The sequence below is a fragment of the Coturnix japonica genome, chromosome 18 (assembly GCF_054131305.1).
Source record: "Coturnix japonica strain WE chromosome 18, WE-NBRP24, whole genome shotgun sequence".
In the NCBI taxonomy this organism is placed as follows: domain Eukaryota; kingdom Metazoa; phylum Chordata; class Aves; order Galliformes; family Phasianidae; genus Coturnix; species Coturnix japonica.
In genome coordinates, this window is record NC_140680.1 from 6,070,371 (window position 1) to 6,088,086 (window position 17,716).

The following is a 17,716-nucleotide window of genomic DNA, read 5'->3' on the forward strand; positions in this document are numbered from 1 at the left end:
CTCAGTATATGGCAGTGGTGGTAGGTCCTGTGCAAAAGTGTTGGGATTTTAATTAGAAGGAAACAAATGACATGGAATTGCAGAGCAGATAATATTGTAATTCCCTGTTTTGGATAAGTCTTGTCAGTGTTTCTCAGAAATGTTGCTGTTCTTCTGTTGAAGTACGACGTCACTCTGTAGGCCCAAATTATTCCACCTTTGTTGAGGCAGGATTGTTTTGTGTGAATACCCTACACTTTCAGGCAGTGCCACTGATGTCAGAAACATTACAGCTGGGTAAAGTAATACTCAGCTCAGCATGACAGCATCCTAAACTGTCCCATTTGTCTTTGGTGTGTGGGAAATAGGAATTTGAACGAGTTCTAGATGAGCTTGATAACGTGAGAATTCTGTTAGTTCTGTCACACAAAACAAAGTTCATAACACATTTAGAAGGAAAGTAACGAGGCACAGTTATAAGTAATCACACAATTGGATTTGTTAAATTACTGATTTCACAATTCTTATATTTTCCTGAATATGCAACTTTAACCAACACAGCAGCAGAGGTTATTGTCCAAGTCCAACTATATGTCTGTGTTGTGGAACAGAAGCTTTTCTTGGGCCATGTCATTTTCCTTGTCCTGTCTGCAGTTTCCAGGAGGGAGGGTTCTAGGAAGCTGCCGCAGTGTGACCCTCATACTTTTCATACATTCTTTTCAGCAATCTGGATCAAGTACCTTCTGAGAATTTTAGGTCAATTCAGATTCGAGAGGCCTTTTTTCCAGAAGTGGACACAGCTGCAATATAAGTTTTTTTATTTGATTTTTAATAGTAAACTGCAACTTCCATTTCACTGAGATAGTAATCAGTCCAAGCTGTGGAACAGCACATGCTCGGTTACCTTTGTTTGTGTAACTGGCACTTGAATGCCAGAAGGATGGAAAGGATTTCAGCTTAAGGTGGAAGTTTTCAAGTAACTGCTCGCTGTTGGCAATTTGAATGCCTGTCCAGGAGGCCTTAAACTAATCTTAGTCTGTCTAGAAACTGGAATACATTTGAATGTCCTTCTCACCTGTCTTTCAGCTTTCCCGGAATGTGGACAGGCTCTTTCATGAACCCTTGTGCTTGCCAAGCTGTCTGCCAGTCACTGCGCAGGGGGCAGAACAAAATGCTGTGCAGCTCTTTCTTTTTCAGCAGCCCTGTGACAGATAAACCTGACAGTTGCTCTGCTTGCTCCCGAATGAGTGAACGTGCAGAGCCAGACAGCAGTGAAACAGAGTCAAGTGGCTCAAGGCAGTGAGCCGTGGATAATGGGCACCAAGTTTATTAACCACTATTTTTCATACCTAAGTAATACGCTTTCCTCTCTGCAACCATATTAAAACAAACATTCTGGAGGTCTTTTTATTAGTTATACATTTCATGCAACAGAGTGCTCTGCTTCCTGGAACCAAAAGTTATAAAATCTCTCTTGTTTAAAGAGATTATATGGCAAAATAAAATAAGTGGATGAAATCTCATTTTTCAAATGTCTGGCCAGTATCAGTTTTCAGTGAATCCTTTTTCATTGAGGAAATTCAATTTGCATTGTCACTGGTCATACCAGGTGCTCAGGTGTTCTGATCATACAACTCATGCTTGAGATACCCCAGGTTGCTGGACAAGCTTTGCAAGCAGGAGGGATTCCCTCTCTCTGATTCTGTTTTAGTGTTGCTTCAAGTAGATATTCTCCTGGTGCATATGCACATTGAAAGCAGAGGTTTGTGGTGATGCCGAGGGTTTGACGTGTTAACTGGTAAAATAACTTCAAAAATAATGAAAAATTACTCTTCCAGATCCAATCATTTAACTCGGATTAAAACTGGGACTGGATCTCATCTTGACAAGTCTGACTGACCTTTATTCAAAGCAGTTTTGTATGAAGAGGAAAGATGTGTGTGCGCTGTTAGAATCTGCCACTATCTGTCTTCCCAAACCTCAACCGCTCAGATTTTCTTTGGGTTATTCTCCTTCTTAATGTACTTTTATGCTGCTTCTCCTTGGATAAGTGGTGCAATATCTGGTACTGTCTTAGTTTTTCCAGTGAAGTTGCTTGGAAATTAGCTCCATGGTAAATTTGCCAAGTCTGAAGTACTTGTATTGAAGTGTAATTGTAAAGTGAATCCCAGTACTTAGGAGCTTAAAATAGGATCTACAGACTACCAAATATTTATTGCATGCTTTTGGAGCTTGTTAAAAGCTCAAGGAAAATCCAGTTAATCACAAATCCATACAAAATATTTTTTTAAAGTACTTTAAAGAATGTAGATCAATTCCAATATTTTGTATTGTGTACATTACACTAATATATACAAAAGTATCATTAAGCAGTGATGCAAACACCACATGAATGCCAGAATAAAGATCTGACAGTTTTCCATTTCCAAGTTCCTTTCTCCTCGTAGCAATCTTCTGTGCTGTTTAACAAGGGATGTTTAGAATCTTCTTATTCTGAAGAGCTCTTTATTTTTCTCATGGAGTGGAGAGAACAGGAATGAAATGAGAACTACTGACTAGGTAGAGATAGGGGGAAGCATTTTCACAATGGCGAGCCAAGCAGTGGAGCAGGCTGCCCATAGAAGCTGTGCAGCCTCTATCCCGGAAGGTTTGAAAGACAACGCTGAATAGAACTGTGAGCAAACAGGCCTGACCTCACATCTCACCCTGCTTTGGGCAGTCTAACAGGACAGAAAACCTCTTGAGCTTCCTGCCATTATGAATTATCCTATGAGCCATGACAAGAATTATTTCTCATGTAAAGCAGTTGTCTGCTAAAGGCCTCTACACTGATTCTGCTTTCAGTGAGGTTCAGACCGGATGACCTCCCAAGGTCTTTCACTACCTAGGAAGTTTCTGGATTTTGTGATTCTAAATTCTTAGCAAAATGATGTACACAGGGACTTTTACTTGACTACTCAGAACTAGGTAACAATAGAGATATTGTGTAACCCTCATCCTTCTACTCCAGGAGAAAATGCTCCCTGCACAGACCTGTTTAATAGCTTTAGAATTGTTTTCAAGCCTTTTGCCTCAAGCTTTTTTTTCTTTAGATTTCTGCATTTAGGCTGCCATTGTGATAATATTGCTAAACTCAGTAACTGCTGTTGAAACGAGGGAGGAGCATCTGCTAGACACAGAAATACAATTACAGTCAGACACTAATGAAAGACTGCAGCAGCATCATCTGCCTTTCCTGTGTCACTTCTGTAATCTGTCTGCATGCAGCTTCCCCAAACAACCGCTAGTTTGTACGTCAGTGTGCAATTTATTGGCTCTTCTGACGCCAGTGCTCCAAGCTGGCTTCACCTGACAGAAGCTCTCCTAGTTATTATTGCACAAGAAACTAACTCCCTGGTAGTGCAGGAAGCTGAGAAAATGTGTTTATTCCCCTGTGCATCTGAATTATCATGTGGATATCTGCAGGCATAAATTGGACAACATTGAATTCGAAAAGGCAGAGTCCAGATGCTGTGATACCACATGCTGTAATTCTCCAGGTAGTAACACAAGTACCGCAGGATTGTTTTATGGATGTTGTTCAAATGGAGCTGCAGTCTTTTGGATGAGGAATGAAATAAGGTCTTTAAAATCTCTCCAAAGTGGGACTGTCTGACTTCCTTTTTGACTCGTTATCAGCTCGTGACTTTTCCATTTTAATTTACTTTGAATAAATTTGTCATCACCATCATCCAGTTTCCTGGACATGAAGAAACACTTGAAGCTAGTTCAAGCAAGCGTGATGATGAGTTCACACTGGGTATTATCAACTGAAGTGCTGACAGACTGTTCGGTGGTCAGTCATCACATTAGAAAATGTAAATTTTAGTAGATGTCAAAATATCATTATGCAGAGAGGCATTCAGATTGCTGATCTACACTCCAGGCCATTCGGAAACGCTCCTGGAACCTAATAGGATTATTTTGCCAATAACTAAGTGGGGACACGCAGCTCTGTCATTAAGCACAGCTTGTCAGTGACTGCTGGGTTGGCTGCGTGGCCCTTTATATGACTCCATAGTTAGGATTGTTGAATGGCTTGGGTCAGAGGGGACCTTAAGGATTATCTAATTCCATCTCTTAAGCCCCCACTTGTGCACTGGTGCTTCTGCTGTTGTTCTGTAATGGATGGCTTTCCATTCCCTACAGGTTTCATAACAAAACACTGAAAAAATCACGCTGAAGAAATATTTTGACAGGTCCATTGTATTGTAACAAAATACTGTAGCAGGTCTAAGGAATGCTTTCTGTCGAAAGCCCTTTCTTTGCTACCATATAGTGCTTTGTATGTAGGTGAAGCTTTTGACTACTGATATTCTATAAAAGGCACATGTATTGAATTTGTATTCTGCTCTTACTTGTGCAAATAACTTCAGCTCTCTTCTCCCGTGCATTTTAAATTTGTCTTTTTCTGGTGAGTTCTCTGTTCCCCAGTGAAGTCTGGCCTGTGGGATGTGCCAGACAGTTCATGGGATTCATTTGCATCACGTTGTCATCATTGCTAAAACACAAAGCTGATGGAAAGGAAAGAGAAGAAGTTTTCTTGTGGTTCAGTGCTGTATTTGTCCCACACTTTCCTGTGGGCTGGTTACTGTACCTAGCATGATTTCTGGTCCATTGTATAGCAACAGAAACCAACCTTCAGTCTCAAGCGTGTTAGCGTTGCTAGGCTGCTGTTGCAGTTCCTCAGCTACGTAGTTATTTGTTAATAGTTTGATTACGTGACTTCGCTGAGCTGAAAATACAAATGTTGTTAAGGGTAAAAGCCAAATCAACATCCCCATTTGCACTTAAAAAACAATTTCTTCGATCATTTTGGTTTTGGAGTTCAAAATGTTATTTAAATGTTAATCACTTGAAACTGTGCTTGGGCATATAATTCAATTATGGGACCATCTTAATTATGCAGATGGTGCTTACGAGCATCTGATCCAATTACCGTGCCAATTCAGTACACATTCATTCAGAGGGCTTAGCTGAAACATGTTATTATTTCAGCATGTGGACAAATTCCCTCTTTCAGGAAATGGGATCATAGAATTGTGATACTGCACTACTCTGCTTGCTGCTTTCAATGGGGCGTAACCACAATGGCTTTCACCTTCTCTCTCTATTCTGTGGTGGTCCTGGACTTGCAAGAGAGTTTCTTTGTATTTATTAAATATCCAGAGGGATGAAAATTGAGAGTTAATGATCTCTCATTCCTCCAGGTAGCGTGTAGTTTTATTGCCTTTTGACTTCGTAACATTTTGGGGTTTTTTTAATGGTGCACCACATCTGGAAGCTCTGTGTAAACCTCATCTGATCAAGCCAATAGAAAACAAACAAACAGGAAAATTAGTGGAATTTACCTTCACTGTAAATTGCTGCAACACAAATACTATGCAATTATTGCAAAAATCAGACTCAGCGTTTAATATTTCCTCTTATTTTGGTGCAGGTCCAATGAAAACTAACGCATAGCCTGTTTTACAACGTAGTTCAGTGTTTAGGCAGGTCAGCATTCCTTCCTGCTACAATGTATGTTTTTCTCATTCACCTTTGCTGTGGGTGTTTTTTCCTTCTATCTTATCATTTTATCTGCAGGATCGGCCTTGTATATATTTAATTAATAATCAAATGCCACTGTGGGCTGTGGCATTTAAGAAGGAATCAATAAGAAGTTACAATAATGCCCATAGAGGATATTTTAAAATAATTGAGTGTTTCGAAGGAAGGTGTAAACCTGAATGCTTATGGCCAAAAGTTGTCCTCTGACTCACAGTAAGGAGGAGGAAAAAAAAAATAGGAGTGATTTATTTTGCTTTCTCATAGTTTTTCACTTTTGTTTCCCTTTCTCACTGATTCTGGTCAGAAATTGGACATTAATCCATGTTATGATCCACCCAGTGTGGCCACATCTGGATTACCATTAAGCACACCATCTGCCTCTTTAGACTTAGGCACTGCACATATATTGTGTAGCTGAGAGATGGAATAGGTGTTGTCACCTTGGAAAAGCTTTGTAGTACCTGAATTCCCACTTCTAAACAGTCTGCAGAAGCACTTTCCTGTTACAAATTACTTTCTTTAATGCTTAAAGCAGAGAGTGTGCCTCTGCCTGTGTGACTGTGCATAGGATCAGTTTTGCTCATTTTGGTATTTGGCTTATACAGGAATTTCACTGATTACATTGCCATGAATCTAGGCACTGAAAATTTATGATAGGAAAACTTGTCACACTGTAAATTCTAATTCCCAGTGTTGGGTTTATTCATGTTTTGTTGAAAGACAGAATGAACTTGAATCCTGGCTTGGACTGCAGTTGCAGCTCAGCTTTGCACTGAGGGGTTAGTAAGTGGGATCAGTGATGATAAGGCTTGCTCTGCATGAGGGTGGACAGCACCAACACAGAGTCATGCTGCTATGTATGCACTTCTTAAGCATTACAAACAGCCATGTTGGCTGTTACTGAGATTAATGTTGTTTCTGCTGTATGCTTTGTTAAAAGTACTGCTTGCAGTGTAAACTACTGCTATAATAATAAAAGAAGATAGCATAAAGTACATCATTGCTTCCAGTTTTCTTCTTGTACAACTAGATACCATGCCTGTCATGGAACAGCCAGTCTAAGTTAATGTGCATTACCTAAGAACAATGTGGGACCAGTACCCAAAGGCACAGAGTAGGTAGTGGAGGATTTTTAGCATTGTGTATGTCTGGGGCTGTTGTTCAAAACTCGGTAGCTGTTTCTGCCTTGCAATGACTCATTAACATGTTCTTTATATAAAAGATAATGTTCAAGACTAAAAGAGAATTGCATAATGCATAAGAACTGAGATGGAATGAAGCTTGCTTTGGTTTAGATGTATGAATGGCTATAAGAATCAAGTAGTAAGGGATGACAATGTTTACTTTTGGAGCAAAACCTCAGAAATCTAATGCATTGCTGGAACTGTATCTTTATCCCTAATGTGAAAATTACACTGTTATTTCTGTTGGAGTCAATGGAAGCTTGGATTAGGTGTCATGTAATTAACAGTCACAGAAATACAGGCAGTAGGGGGATTGTACTAATGCTGACTATAAAGAGATAAAATGATTGTAGCTATTAGTTTGTGCAAAATACAACATCTTTATCTATTGTTGCCTTTTATGGGACCTTCTCTTATCTTACATCAAAATTCTTTCTCAAAGACTTATTGAGAAGAAAATTCAGGTGAATTATTATTGACTATTTTGTTGGCTAGAGGTGAGTTCTGCTCTGACCTCTCATTCCAAAGCATTACGCTGCTGTTGTCTTTGAGAAGTCTGCCTAAATGTGTCCATCTTCTGCATATTACAGTTATTATAGACTGCCAGTAAAGTAAAATGGCTCTGCCAAAACGTTGGTGGGAGCACTGAGCTGTAATGAGTGTTCCAAAAGTTTCAGCAATGGAAAGGTATGACTGTGCAGAGGAAACACTTCCTGAAGTTATACTTTGGAGCAAAGGAAAGCATATTTTACTTGCCCAGAGGGTTGCCCTGTTGAGTAGAGTGCTGTGTACAGTGTCTTGAGAACTGAAGTTCCATGTGCTTAGAGGTGTGTTTAAAACAACATATTTGCTTGCTGAGGAATGGAAAACATATTTTCCTTTCTACCTATAAATACCCTTGTCTTCTCATTTGGTATTACTGTCACAATATTAAGCCCTTCAGACTCATCAACAAGGTAGCAAGAACTCTGTGATGAAGACAGCTGGATTTATGCTATCTACTCCTTGCTGTGCACCATCTTTCTCAACTGTCAGTAGTTGAAATATGTGGATTTGGGCTTCTGTACGAACAGGTCCTTTCATGTCTATTTTCCATCTAGGTGTGAAATATCACATACATAGAAGACAGTGGTGATTGTTTGTCTCAGAAGGAGATCCAGCTTTTTGCTGGGGTTGTAGGTACTGTCTGGTTGCCAGGACTCAGGCTGGATAATATAAGAGAACTTGTACAAGCACTGTCCCAAAATTTTCTGGCTAAACTGATGAATTCTATGAACAGGTTGCTGTGTAAATGTGCAGTCTCATAAATAAATAAATAAAAGGATCTCAAAACATCTTTGTGCTGCTTTTCCAAAGCCGCACAGAAATCTGACATAGCTGGAATGAATTGTTTTCAGATAACTGTGTCACAGTGCAGTTTGGAAGGAACCTCAGGTGGTCGTGAGCCAGTTGAACTTAGGAACCTTTGCTCAAAGCCAGGTCTGCTCACTGATCCCAGAGTAGGCTGCTCATGGCTTCCTCGGATCTCATATTGAAAACTTCCACTGATGGAAACTGCACTTCTCTGGTTAATCTGTCCCACTTCCTGACTGTCCTTATGCACGACATAAGTTGCTTTTCTGTAAGCTTTAGTCCAGACCCTACATTTCTCTCCTCTTGTCTCTGAGAAGAATCACATTTTCTGTTCTTCCATGATCAAATTAACTCTGCACTGCTTATCACAAGATGTCAACCTTCAGAAATTTCAGTTAGATTTAAGACAGCTGCCAGCTATAAGAAAATTGAAAAGGGGTTCGTCTCAATGCGGACTGTGTGTGTGAGCATGCAGTAGCAAGGTGGGAAGTGTTTGCCATTTCTGTGTATATTAAGCTGAAGGCTTCTTTAAATATTTGCTTGGAATTTTGAGTACTGATGTTGCCAGTGTTTGTTATTTTTTTCACCTTTGTAACATAACAGGCAAATGAAGGTGTTTAAATGAGCAGTGGTTTTGGTGACCATGTTAATATTTTTTAGATTTAACCCCAAAGTTCAGTCTATCTTTCTTTGATTATTCTAAGACTAATGAATTATAAATCTTTCCTCTCTTTTCAGGCTTCTCAATGCCAATAAGATCAACTGTCTGAGGGTAAACACGTTCCAAGGTCTGCATAATCTCAAACTGCTATCTCTTTATGACAACAAATTGCAGACCATCAGCAAGGGGCTCTTTGCACCTCTCCGATCGATCCAAACTCTGTGAGTATGCAAGCAGATTGGAAATGACAGCTCTCCCCTTTTCCCCAAAGATGTCACCTGTCTTTGCAAAGGCTCAGCATCTGACACAGAGACAGTTTGGAAGAGACACCAAGGTAGAAGCCCCTCCTTTTCTGGCAGAAACAAAAGAAGCAAGCAAAGGAGAACTGTTGCATGAATTTAGCACAGACACCCATCAATACAGCCTGCCCTTACTAATCTGAATGTCATAAGTGTGCAAAGATACTGAATTTATTCATTCATTCTGTTGGAAGATAATACACAAATTTGAGTCTGCACAATATATGAACAGCAGATTCCATTAAAAGCCTTCCTAACAGTTTTTAGTGAGCTTCTGAGTTGGTGTCTCTCTTCTCTGGGGCTGAGTTTTACTCATGAATTCTGAAGCCGTATTTCAGCTGACATCCCATTTCAAGGGAAATAATGCACTGTATTATTTAATACATTAAGAAAATCCCCTAAACATTTTCTGAGAGTCATTGGAGTCATTAGGAGAAGAGCATTTGGAAGCAAAATTGGGAGCAGATATATAGAAATGACTGGGTACTTCGTAGAGGGATTTGTACTTTGTCAGAGCTGGATTGGCAGCCTGATATGAATGAAAAACAAGAAACAACTCCCTCACATACAGTGCTGTGAATGGGTGTTTAGATACGTTAGTTCCTTTATAGGTATAAATCTCTTTATGTGTATATAGACACAAACATAAAAGCAGAAGGGCTGCTCTGAAAGTAATGCATCCTGTTTTATTACATTGGCCGGCAATATCAGAAATGGATGTTGGCATCAGATGGTGGTAGAGGCTGAACCTTCCTGCCAATATTTGTTACATGTTGTTGCCATGTGACAGGTGTCAGAGAAAATGGTGTCTGACATGGGACTGTGTATAAAGCATCCATTGATGTTCATTGATTCTTGCTGCATGTTTATGGAGACCAAACAGTGGATGTAGCTCAGTGAGGGGTGAGTGGTGCATTTCAGCAGTGGTGACAGTGACAGTACATCACCTCGACTGATGCAGATTTTGACAAGTGCAGCCTCTTGTTCATCACTGGGGAAAATGCATAGCTAATGGTGGTGTCTTAGTTGTAAAATAGTGCTTTGTAGCTGAGAATTTGCTCTGTCTAATAGTGTTATTGTGTTCTTTATAGCTGTGGCAGTTTCCATGGAAATAAATAGGAGGCATTAACTTTGGTGTGACCCTTGTGTTTGTACAGGTGATAAAAATACACCAGCAACAACAGAGCAGAGTGCATGTGAGGACATAACTTTATACCTCTGTCCAAATGCACATTTAAACACTTCTCTTGTGCAGTTGTTGCAGTTACCAGAGAACCTTGTCCTGCTCCCTGGAAATTAGAGGGATGGATGCACGTTCATTTAACTGACGTCAGAATCAAAAGTTCTCTGAGTAAAACCCGACATTCCAGTGTACTGTTCAACTTTGTTAAGTAAAAAGAGCAATAACAACAGCAGAGAAATGCTTTTCTCTCCAAGGAAATTCAGAGAACTTCTATTAACGAAGTGTGACTGTCCAGTTAAAGTGTGTTATACTGCATGTTCCTGTGGGAAATGTGCAAATTTTGGTGAAGGACAGAGCCAAGTCTTACTTTCTATAAACAATCCATTCTGAAAACCAGGCAGAAATACATGTGAGGGTAGTACTATTAGGCACAGTGAATATATGCAAGTATCAGTTTCACTCTTGAGAAAAGCCCTGGGGATCACATCTGGCTCTGTCCACTGCCCCAGGGCACTTATTTACTCACCTTTTGATCCTAAGAAAACTGAGCTTGCCAATGAGATTTATTTTAAAGCTGAGTACAAACTGATCTTCAGCTCAGGTGCATGCAGATGGGTGCATTTCTCTCGCAGTTCATCGCAGCAAGCTTTCAGGTGAAAGCACTGGACATTGTACACAGTCAGTACATGTACTTTAAAGCAGACTTTGCTATACTGGTTTTTGTTTCCTCCATAAACGAACTTCTCCCATGCATGTGAAGCTCTGTGGTTTCCTCCAGGCCCAGGTTTTTGGGAGCTTATTCAATTACTCTTCAGGTTTGCATTTGCGAAAAGCAGTGATGGAGTACAGTGTCACAGGTCACTTCTGATTAAACATCCCATCCTTCTCTCAGACATTTAGCTCAGAATCCATTTGTGTGCGACTGCCATTTGAAGTGGCTGGCTGATTACCTGCAGGATAATCCGATAGAAACCAGCGGCGCTCGATGCAGCAATCCGCGTCGCCTTGCCAACAAACGAATCAGCCAGATCAAGAGCAAGAAGTTCCGCTGCTCAGGTAATTCATTTATCCAGGCTGTACTGCACTTTCAATTCAGAAATAAGCAGGTCCAGAGAGCCCACTAATCGAATCTGCAGGGCAGCATTTGCTATAATGGATATTATGGAGCATCTTTTAAAATTAAATTTGGAAAATTCAGTTAGTTCTTCAGAAAGCCAATTACCTTATGGATTTATAAGAGAAAAAGAAAAAAAAAAATGAAAGAAAAAAAAAAAGAAAAAGGAGTTCATAGCTGCCTTAAAACAAAAGGAAAAAGAGAAAAGCTTGTGATATTTCATTTATTTCATTTTAAAAGAATTGCTAAGCTGTCAAACGTATGAGGAAAACAAAGTTTTGTATGAATGTCGTATTTTAAAGGGGTAAAAATGGCAATGGTCATTCTTTAGAGGGGTAGAACTGATGCAGAATCTCATTTTGTATTCAGGTAGAGCTCTTAATGACCCTAATCACAGCTCAGCTTAAGCTCTCTCTGAAAGGCTGAGAGCAGCATGGGTGAGGCTTTACTCCAATGGGCAGCGGGCTCCTGTGGCCGGGGTTATGGGTGAGCGGGATTTAGGGGACGGTGTTGATTCATAAACTGTCATAAATTTTTGATATCCTCAAGTATCTTTCATTAATTCATGTAAAGCTCGTCAAAGTTGGTAAGATTCCTGTCTCTATTAAGTCTTATATCATGGCTTTTATCAGTTTGTGCGAAGATTTTTTTTCGTTGTGAGCCAGATGAAAAACTGTTTCCACTTGAAAATAACCTCCAAAGTAACATAAACACCTTTTACTCAACCCTGTCTGGTTTTTATTTATGGTCCAGCTATCAGTAAAAGGACATTTACTGCCTTATACAGCACAACTGAGCAGACTGCTTTTTTCATGTATTTCTTTTTCTACTGGTTGGTTTATATGTATTTTATGCTATTGCATTTCTTGTATACTGTAAAGACAAGCAGGTTTCAGTGAGGGAATCTATTAGTGTGTACTGAGAAGAAAAATGACTGTTATTGATGGAGTAACTTGTGGTGTGTTCTATAAAAATTACTGTGATTTTTGTCTTTTCCCCATGAAAAACAAAAAAACCCAACAACCAACAACCATGATTAATCGTGTTCCTGGTGGTAAAAGATTGATGACTCTAGATGGGGATGCAGCATGAAACCAAATGGCAGCAGCCCAAAACAAGCTATTGTGCTTTGGGTATCTCTGCAAGCAATATGCTGAGCTAAACCTTCTTTTATGGGGAAAATAAAATAAAGATAACTTCATTTGCAGTCAAATTGTCTTGGGCATGCTTGTTAAAGTCTTCAATCATTTGTGACTCAAGCCGCAAAATTTATAACTAGGACTGAAATTATGACATACTTAGATTGAGGTTTTGGGGTTGTGTCTATCATAGCAATTAGTTAATTAGTCGGCAATATTTATCTTTAAACTAACTTGAAATAAAAATGCATAAATATAATTTAGAAAAGAAAGTAATCTGCAGAAACAAGTCAGTATAAATCTGTACCCAATTTGCCATGGTTACCTTCTTCTGCCTTTATTAATAGAGAAATTTATGTTATGTATGTGCATGCATGCCTCTAACAATCGTGCAGTCTATTGGATGAGGCAAACACCATCTGATATCATTTATGAAAGGTCATAGCTGAGAAGCGCAACAATGCAGAACACTATACCTGGTGATGTTGAGAATAATATTTTGTGAGAGTTCTTATCTTGGGAGTCCTTTCCTTAAGGCATTAGGCTGTTTTTTTTCTTGCTCTCCAGTTCTATGAGTATATTAAAACCACATGGAAGAGGCATAAACCTGACTTATGAAGGAGGAGGGCAGGGATTGTACAGCTTCAGAACAAAGATTTCAACTGGATGAAAGCTAATTCTATTGAAAAGCTCAGTAGAGGAGCTATCCTTGCCTGTAGAGTTTCCAGATGGCATTGAGATACACTGAACCTGACTCACTGTCTGCTCACATGGGGTGGGGGAAGTGTCTCATGCTTTAGAAGAATCTTAGTTTGTAAATCAATCCAGGGAACAGACATCCTTGGCACTTCTTCTGCTCATGTTGTCCCTTTGAATCACGGCTGTTTCAGATGTTGCATACAGCAGGAATTTTCCATGTTTTCATTCTGAGGAATATGTTTGACCCGGGATTTAACACAGCACGTCTCTGTGCAGAAAAGTCCATGAGGTATGAATCTTCATCATTCAGTCAGGCTTTTGAGCAGTGCTTTCTATTACCCAGGAATGATCCCCCACGATCCCACTGAGATGACAGCACTCAGTAACTTGTCAGTGACCTCAATGGCTGTGGGATTTACCATTGGTTTTACAGCTTTTGCTCGGTGTTTAGGAACTTTTTGTTTTAAATCTTTTGTAAATGTTCATCTCTTTGCTTAGAGGGTTCTTGTTTCAGGGTCCAATATTTCCATGTAGTTTAATGTGCTTGATTAATGTTAATAGCCAGAAGTTGGTCTTGTAGGGATAAAGCCAGTAAATACGTGAGTTGGTTAAGGATGCAGTGTGGAGGGTGTTAACCTGAACTCATCTTTGGCCTAAGAGAGGTGATGAGGATGCACAGAAATTCTGTGAGAGTTGAGGCAGTCTGCCAGTGTGACCATCATGCCCATGAGTTACATCAGTGCGAAAAGGTAAAGACATACTAAGAAAATAAGGTCTCAGCAGTGTGGATGAGCTAAACAGAATGGTATTTAATTAATTGTGTGTAATTGGGAGCACAAAACTATGCAGCACAGAAAAAAAAAAGAAAAAAAAAATCCAGCAAACTTAGTTCTGCATATTGTTTCTTTCATTTGTTGTTCCAGCTTCCCACCATTCTTTAGATAGTTTTAGCAAGAACATGCTTTCTTCTTTAATTTATCATCAAAGCAGTTCTACCAGATGCTGTTTCCTTTCTGAACAACATGACTCATGCTTTTACCAGTAATGATGAAGCAACATCTGCAAAGGTTATGAGTAGCCATAGGAAGCAGGTTCTGTGCAACAGGTAGGTAATGTACATAATTCCTTTTAAAATGAGAATTGGAAGCGTTATAGCATGAAATGAAGGAACAGCAGGAAAAGGGACATGTTTTTGCCCAGGGCTGTGAGACTGGCAAAGCTGTTGGATATACTATCTGAAATTTTTCAAGCCTCAAATTGCAATAGATACTATTTCTTGAGCTTTTCCGCCTTCAATTGAATGTGATGCACCAAAATAATAATAAACTTCCCCCTTGTTTAACTGTCTCCCCACAGTTATAGTATTTGAGACTAAAAAAAGGGGTTGTTTTTTTTTTTTCTTTTGCAAGAGGAGCTGGAGAAATGAATGGTAATAAACTCCATCTTCTGTTTTGAAAATGGAGGTAATGTCATTTTTCAATGGCAGTAATAAAATTCTTACGATCATTTTTGTTTTGACTGTACCTGCCCACTGTAACTTAAAGATCCAATGGGACTTTCTTGCCTTGAGTCACTGAAGGCTCCCATTTTTAGTAAGAACATGAAAAAAGAATGACAGCATCTTCAGACCAGTAGAACTGGGCTAAGTTCACTACACAGCAGTTTTGTTTTCTAAAGCAGCACCGGGCTTTAGGTAGAAGGGAAATGAATCTGTGAGCAGATTGTGTTGTCTCTGTGGTAGCTTATTGTCACTTCAGGAGGTGGCAGGATTCTTGATTGCTGTGTGACACTGGCTGAAATAGATTTTGCTGAGGGCTGCTCAAGTATTCAGCTGTGTATCTTTTTTTTTTTTTTTTTCCTGCAACATATTTGTATTTTCAGTGTATTGTATTGTATTTTAAAAGTGATGCAAGTTCCACCTGCTGTACAAACATAGACCATTTCTGATAAGGATCAAAGCATACGCATGTATGAGCATCACATCACCAAAGTTTTTAATCTTCTCATTCTTAGCAATAGAAATCTTAGAAATAAGGTTCCTATTAGAAGTACTAAGAATTAAACTGTCTTCTTGCTCCCTCTTGCATTGAGGCATAACTCGGATTTATCTGACTTTAAATGCTTCAGTTCCAGATAGTGTTGGACAAGTCAAAAAAACTTGGAGAAATAAGAGGAAGCCACGAGCCAGCACAGTTCTCTCCTTTATGGATGCTGCCTCTTTTTAACCCAACCCAAATCAAAGTCAGCCTCTGCTGTCCATGCAAATCTAGAGCTTTCGTGCTTAGGGCTGGTGTCATATCTCTCTTGTTGTCCACTGTTGCTAGATAGCATTATAGCAGAATACATATCGCTGTTCGTTCACTCATAATTTTCAAAGGTATTTGGTAAACTCTCTTGCTAGGAATTGTAGCTTTTCCCTGGTTCCTTATGTGTCTTTTCCATTCTGTATTTATACATATTGGTAACTCCTGGTTTACCTGTCTACATTGGAGCAGAATTCCTATACTTGCAGTCACCTGAAATGTCATTCTCTTTTTTTTCTGCATTGTTTTGGCCATGGAAGTGTAGAACTGCAGTGGACAGTGTTTTCCCAACCAGGAGAAAACAGGCTGCACATCAGAGCTTTTGCCCAGGGTCATGTTTCCTGCCCTTGTTCCCCCTGGGTTTTCCAGTACTCTGCTGTTATGATATGTCAACATTTAAGCTCTTGGAGCTCTCAAAACAAAGTGGTGCAATGTATTGTTGCTTCTCAACCAGTGTCTGGAAGTCAAGAAAGGCAAGTGAATTTCATCCAGCTCTTATATAAATAATTTATCTGGTTGAAACACTCCATTGTTCCCATAATTTGCAAATCATTCTAATGACAGCTTTGCAAATTCATTCCGTTTTTAGTAAGCAAATAGTCATTTACTGACTATGTAGGCGTATCGCTGTCCTTAGCATTTTCTGTTTGATGAAAAGCACTGATATGCACCTGCTCATCTGCTTTGCCGCAGTGCTGCAGTGACACATGCTCAGGGAACCGCAATCCGGCCTGCCCCCAGCATGCTGCTCTCCAGCAGCTCCTGCCTGAGTGGGCACTGAACCCTGATGGCTCAGGGGTTTGTCCGTGATGGAGCTGAAGTGGTGGATGCTGGCAGTCCTGCACAGGACACACAGAACAACTGAGGCCAAGCTCCGACACTTTTCCTTGCTAATGCTTTGGTTTGGGCATGAGTGGGAGGAATATGAATCCCTTCTGATCTGGACAACTGGAAAATTAACAGCACTCAGATTTTACTTTTTTACTGAATTTTTAAATTCAGTTAAAATATGCTGTGTTATTTGATTTTCTGGTTGCTTTTTTGGGGGGGGATGAAGAGGGTCTTGCAGCTAATTTGCTTTCTGAAAAGGCACAGTGACCCTGCAAAATCATCTCCAGAGTCTGAATGTGGCAAAACTGGGCATATGTTGTGCATAAGGATAATTATGTCTGATTGGAATGCTGTTTAATAGCAACAGTGTATTTAATTCATAATTATGAGCATGAGGTCTTCACTGTTTTCTGTGACTGAGTGTATTTCAGCTTTGTTTTGCTTGACATTTTTATGAAGCTAAAGTCATTGAGAGCCCAACACGACTGCTATGACTATTAGTGCAATGCTAGGAGAAGGAATGGCAAGTCGCAGATGCATCCACATCTCTTGGGCGTGCTGTAATGCAACTGTTCTAAGTTCCCCATGTGTAAATACAGAGCAATAGAGTTTTCTCACTTGAGGTCTGAATTATCTTCTGCTGATGCCTTCCCTAGCCATGACAGAAGCTGAGCAGTTACAGCTCATGCCCTTCTCCCTCTTACAAGTGGTGCTTTCTGGTGGGTTTGGTTAGTGGGAGGTGGGGCCAAAATCACATTGCCATTGCATGTGTTGAGATTAAGTTGAGAGACACTCATCAGAGGTGCTAAATTTAGCACTTTTTTGTGCATGTAGCGGTCACTTGAATATGATAAAGAAAATAATTGGGGAGACATTGGCATGAAGAGAGCCAGTCTGCTGCAACCACTGCTAGAATGTTTGAGCTTGCAAACGGGCAGTAAATTTTCCTCTGACTGTTTGGAGACTACAGCGGTGTCCTGAAGCAGTATAACATGACGGGACAGTTAGAAATAGGGAATTTCTTTTTGAAACATTATTTACTGCTCCTAACAGATTAGTGTGCTTCCCTGACTTCTACTCCACTTGCCAAAAAAAAAAAAAGAAAAAAAAAAGAATGAATGAAAAGAAGAAAAGCTCTGTTCCTGCATATTTCTTGCAGTAGTCTGCAACGTGCTGAGAGGCCAAAATATACTTGTGGAGTATTTCACCTCTCATGTCTTTTGGGGTTGTAAAGTCTTTGGCAGACTGCTCTTTGTGTGCTGGTACCTGTAGCTCATTGCCATTGCTGATGAGATTAGGCAGATACTGAGAGCAGTGTTCAATTAGTGCAGCAGCAGAATAGAGACTTCTTCTAAATATACTCTAGGGGTTTCTAGGGAAGG

General features: G+C 39.8%; 1 protein-coding gene across 7 annotated transcripts in view; it reads left to right on the forward strand.

Moving 5' to 3' along the window:
• SLIT3 (slit guidance ligand 3) overlaps nt 1-17,716 on the forward strand; it is a 427,176-nt gene that overhangs the window by 303,833 nt on the left and 105,627 nt on the right. For all 7 annotated transcript variants that reach the window (XM_085518791.1, XM_085518790.1, XM_085518786.1 and 4 more), the window contains 2 exons: nt 8,844-8,987; nt 11,141-11,304. In XM_085518791.1, coding sequence (XP_085374917.1) covers nt 8,844-8,987; nt 11,141-11,304 — 308 coding nt within the window. The remainder of the gene's footprint in view (nt 1-8,843; nt 8,988-11,140; nt 11,305-17,716) is intronic.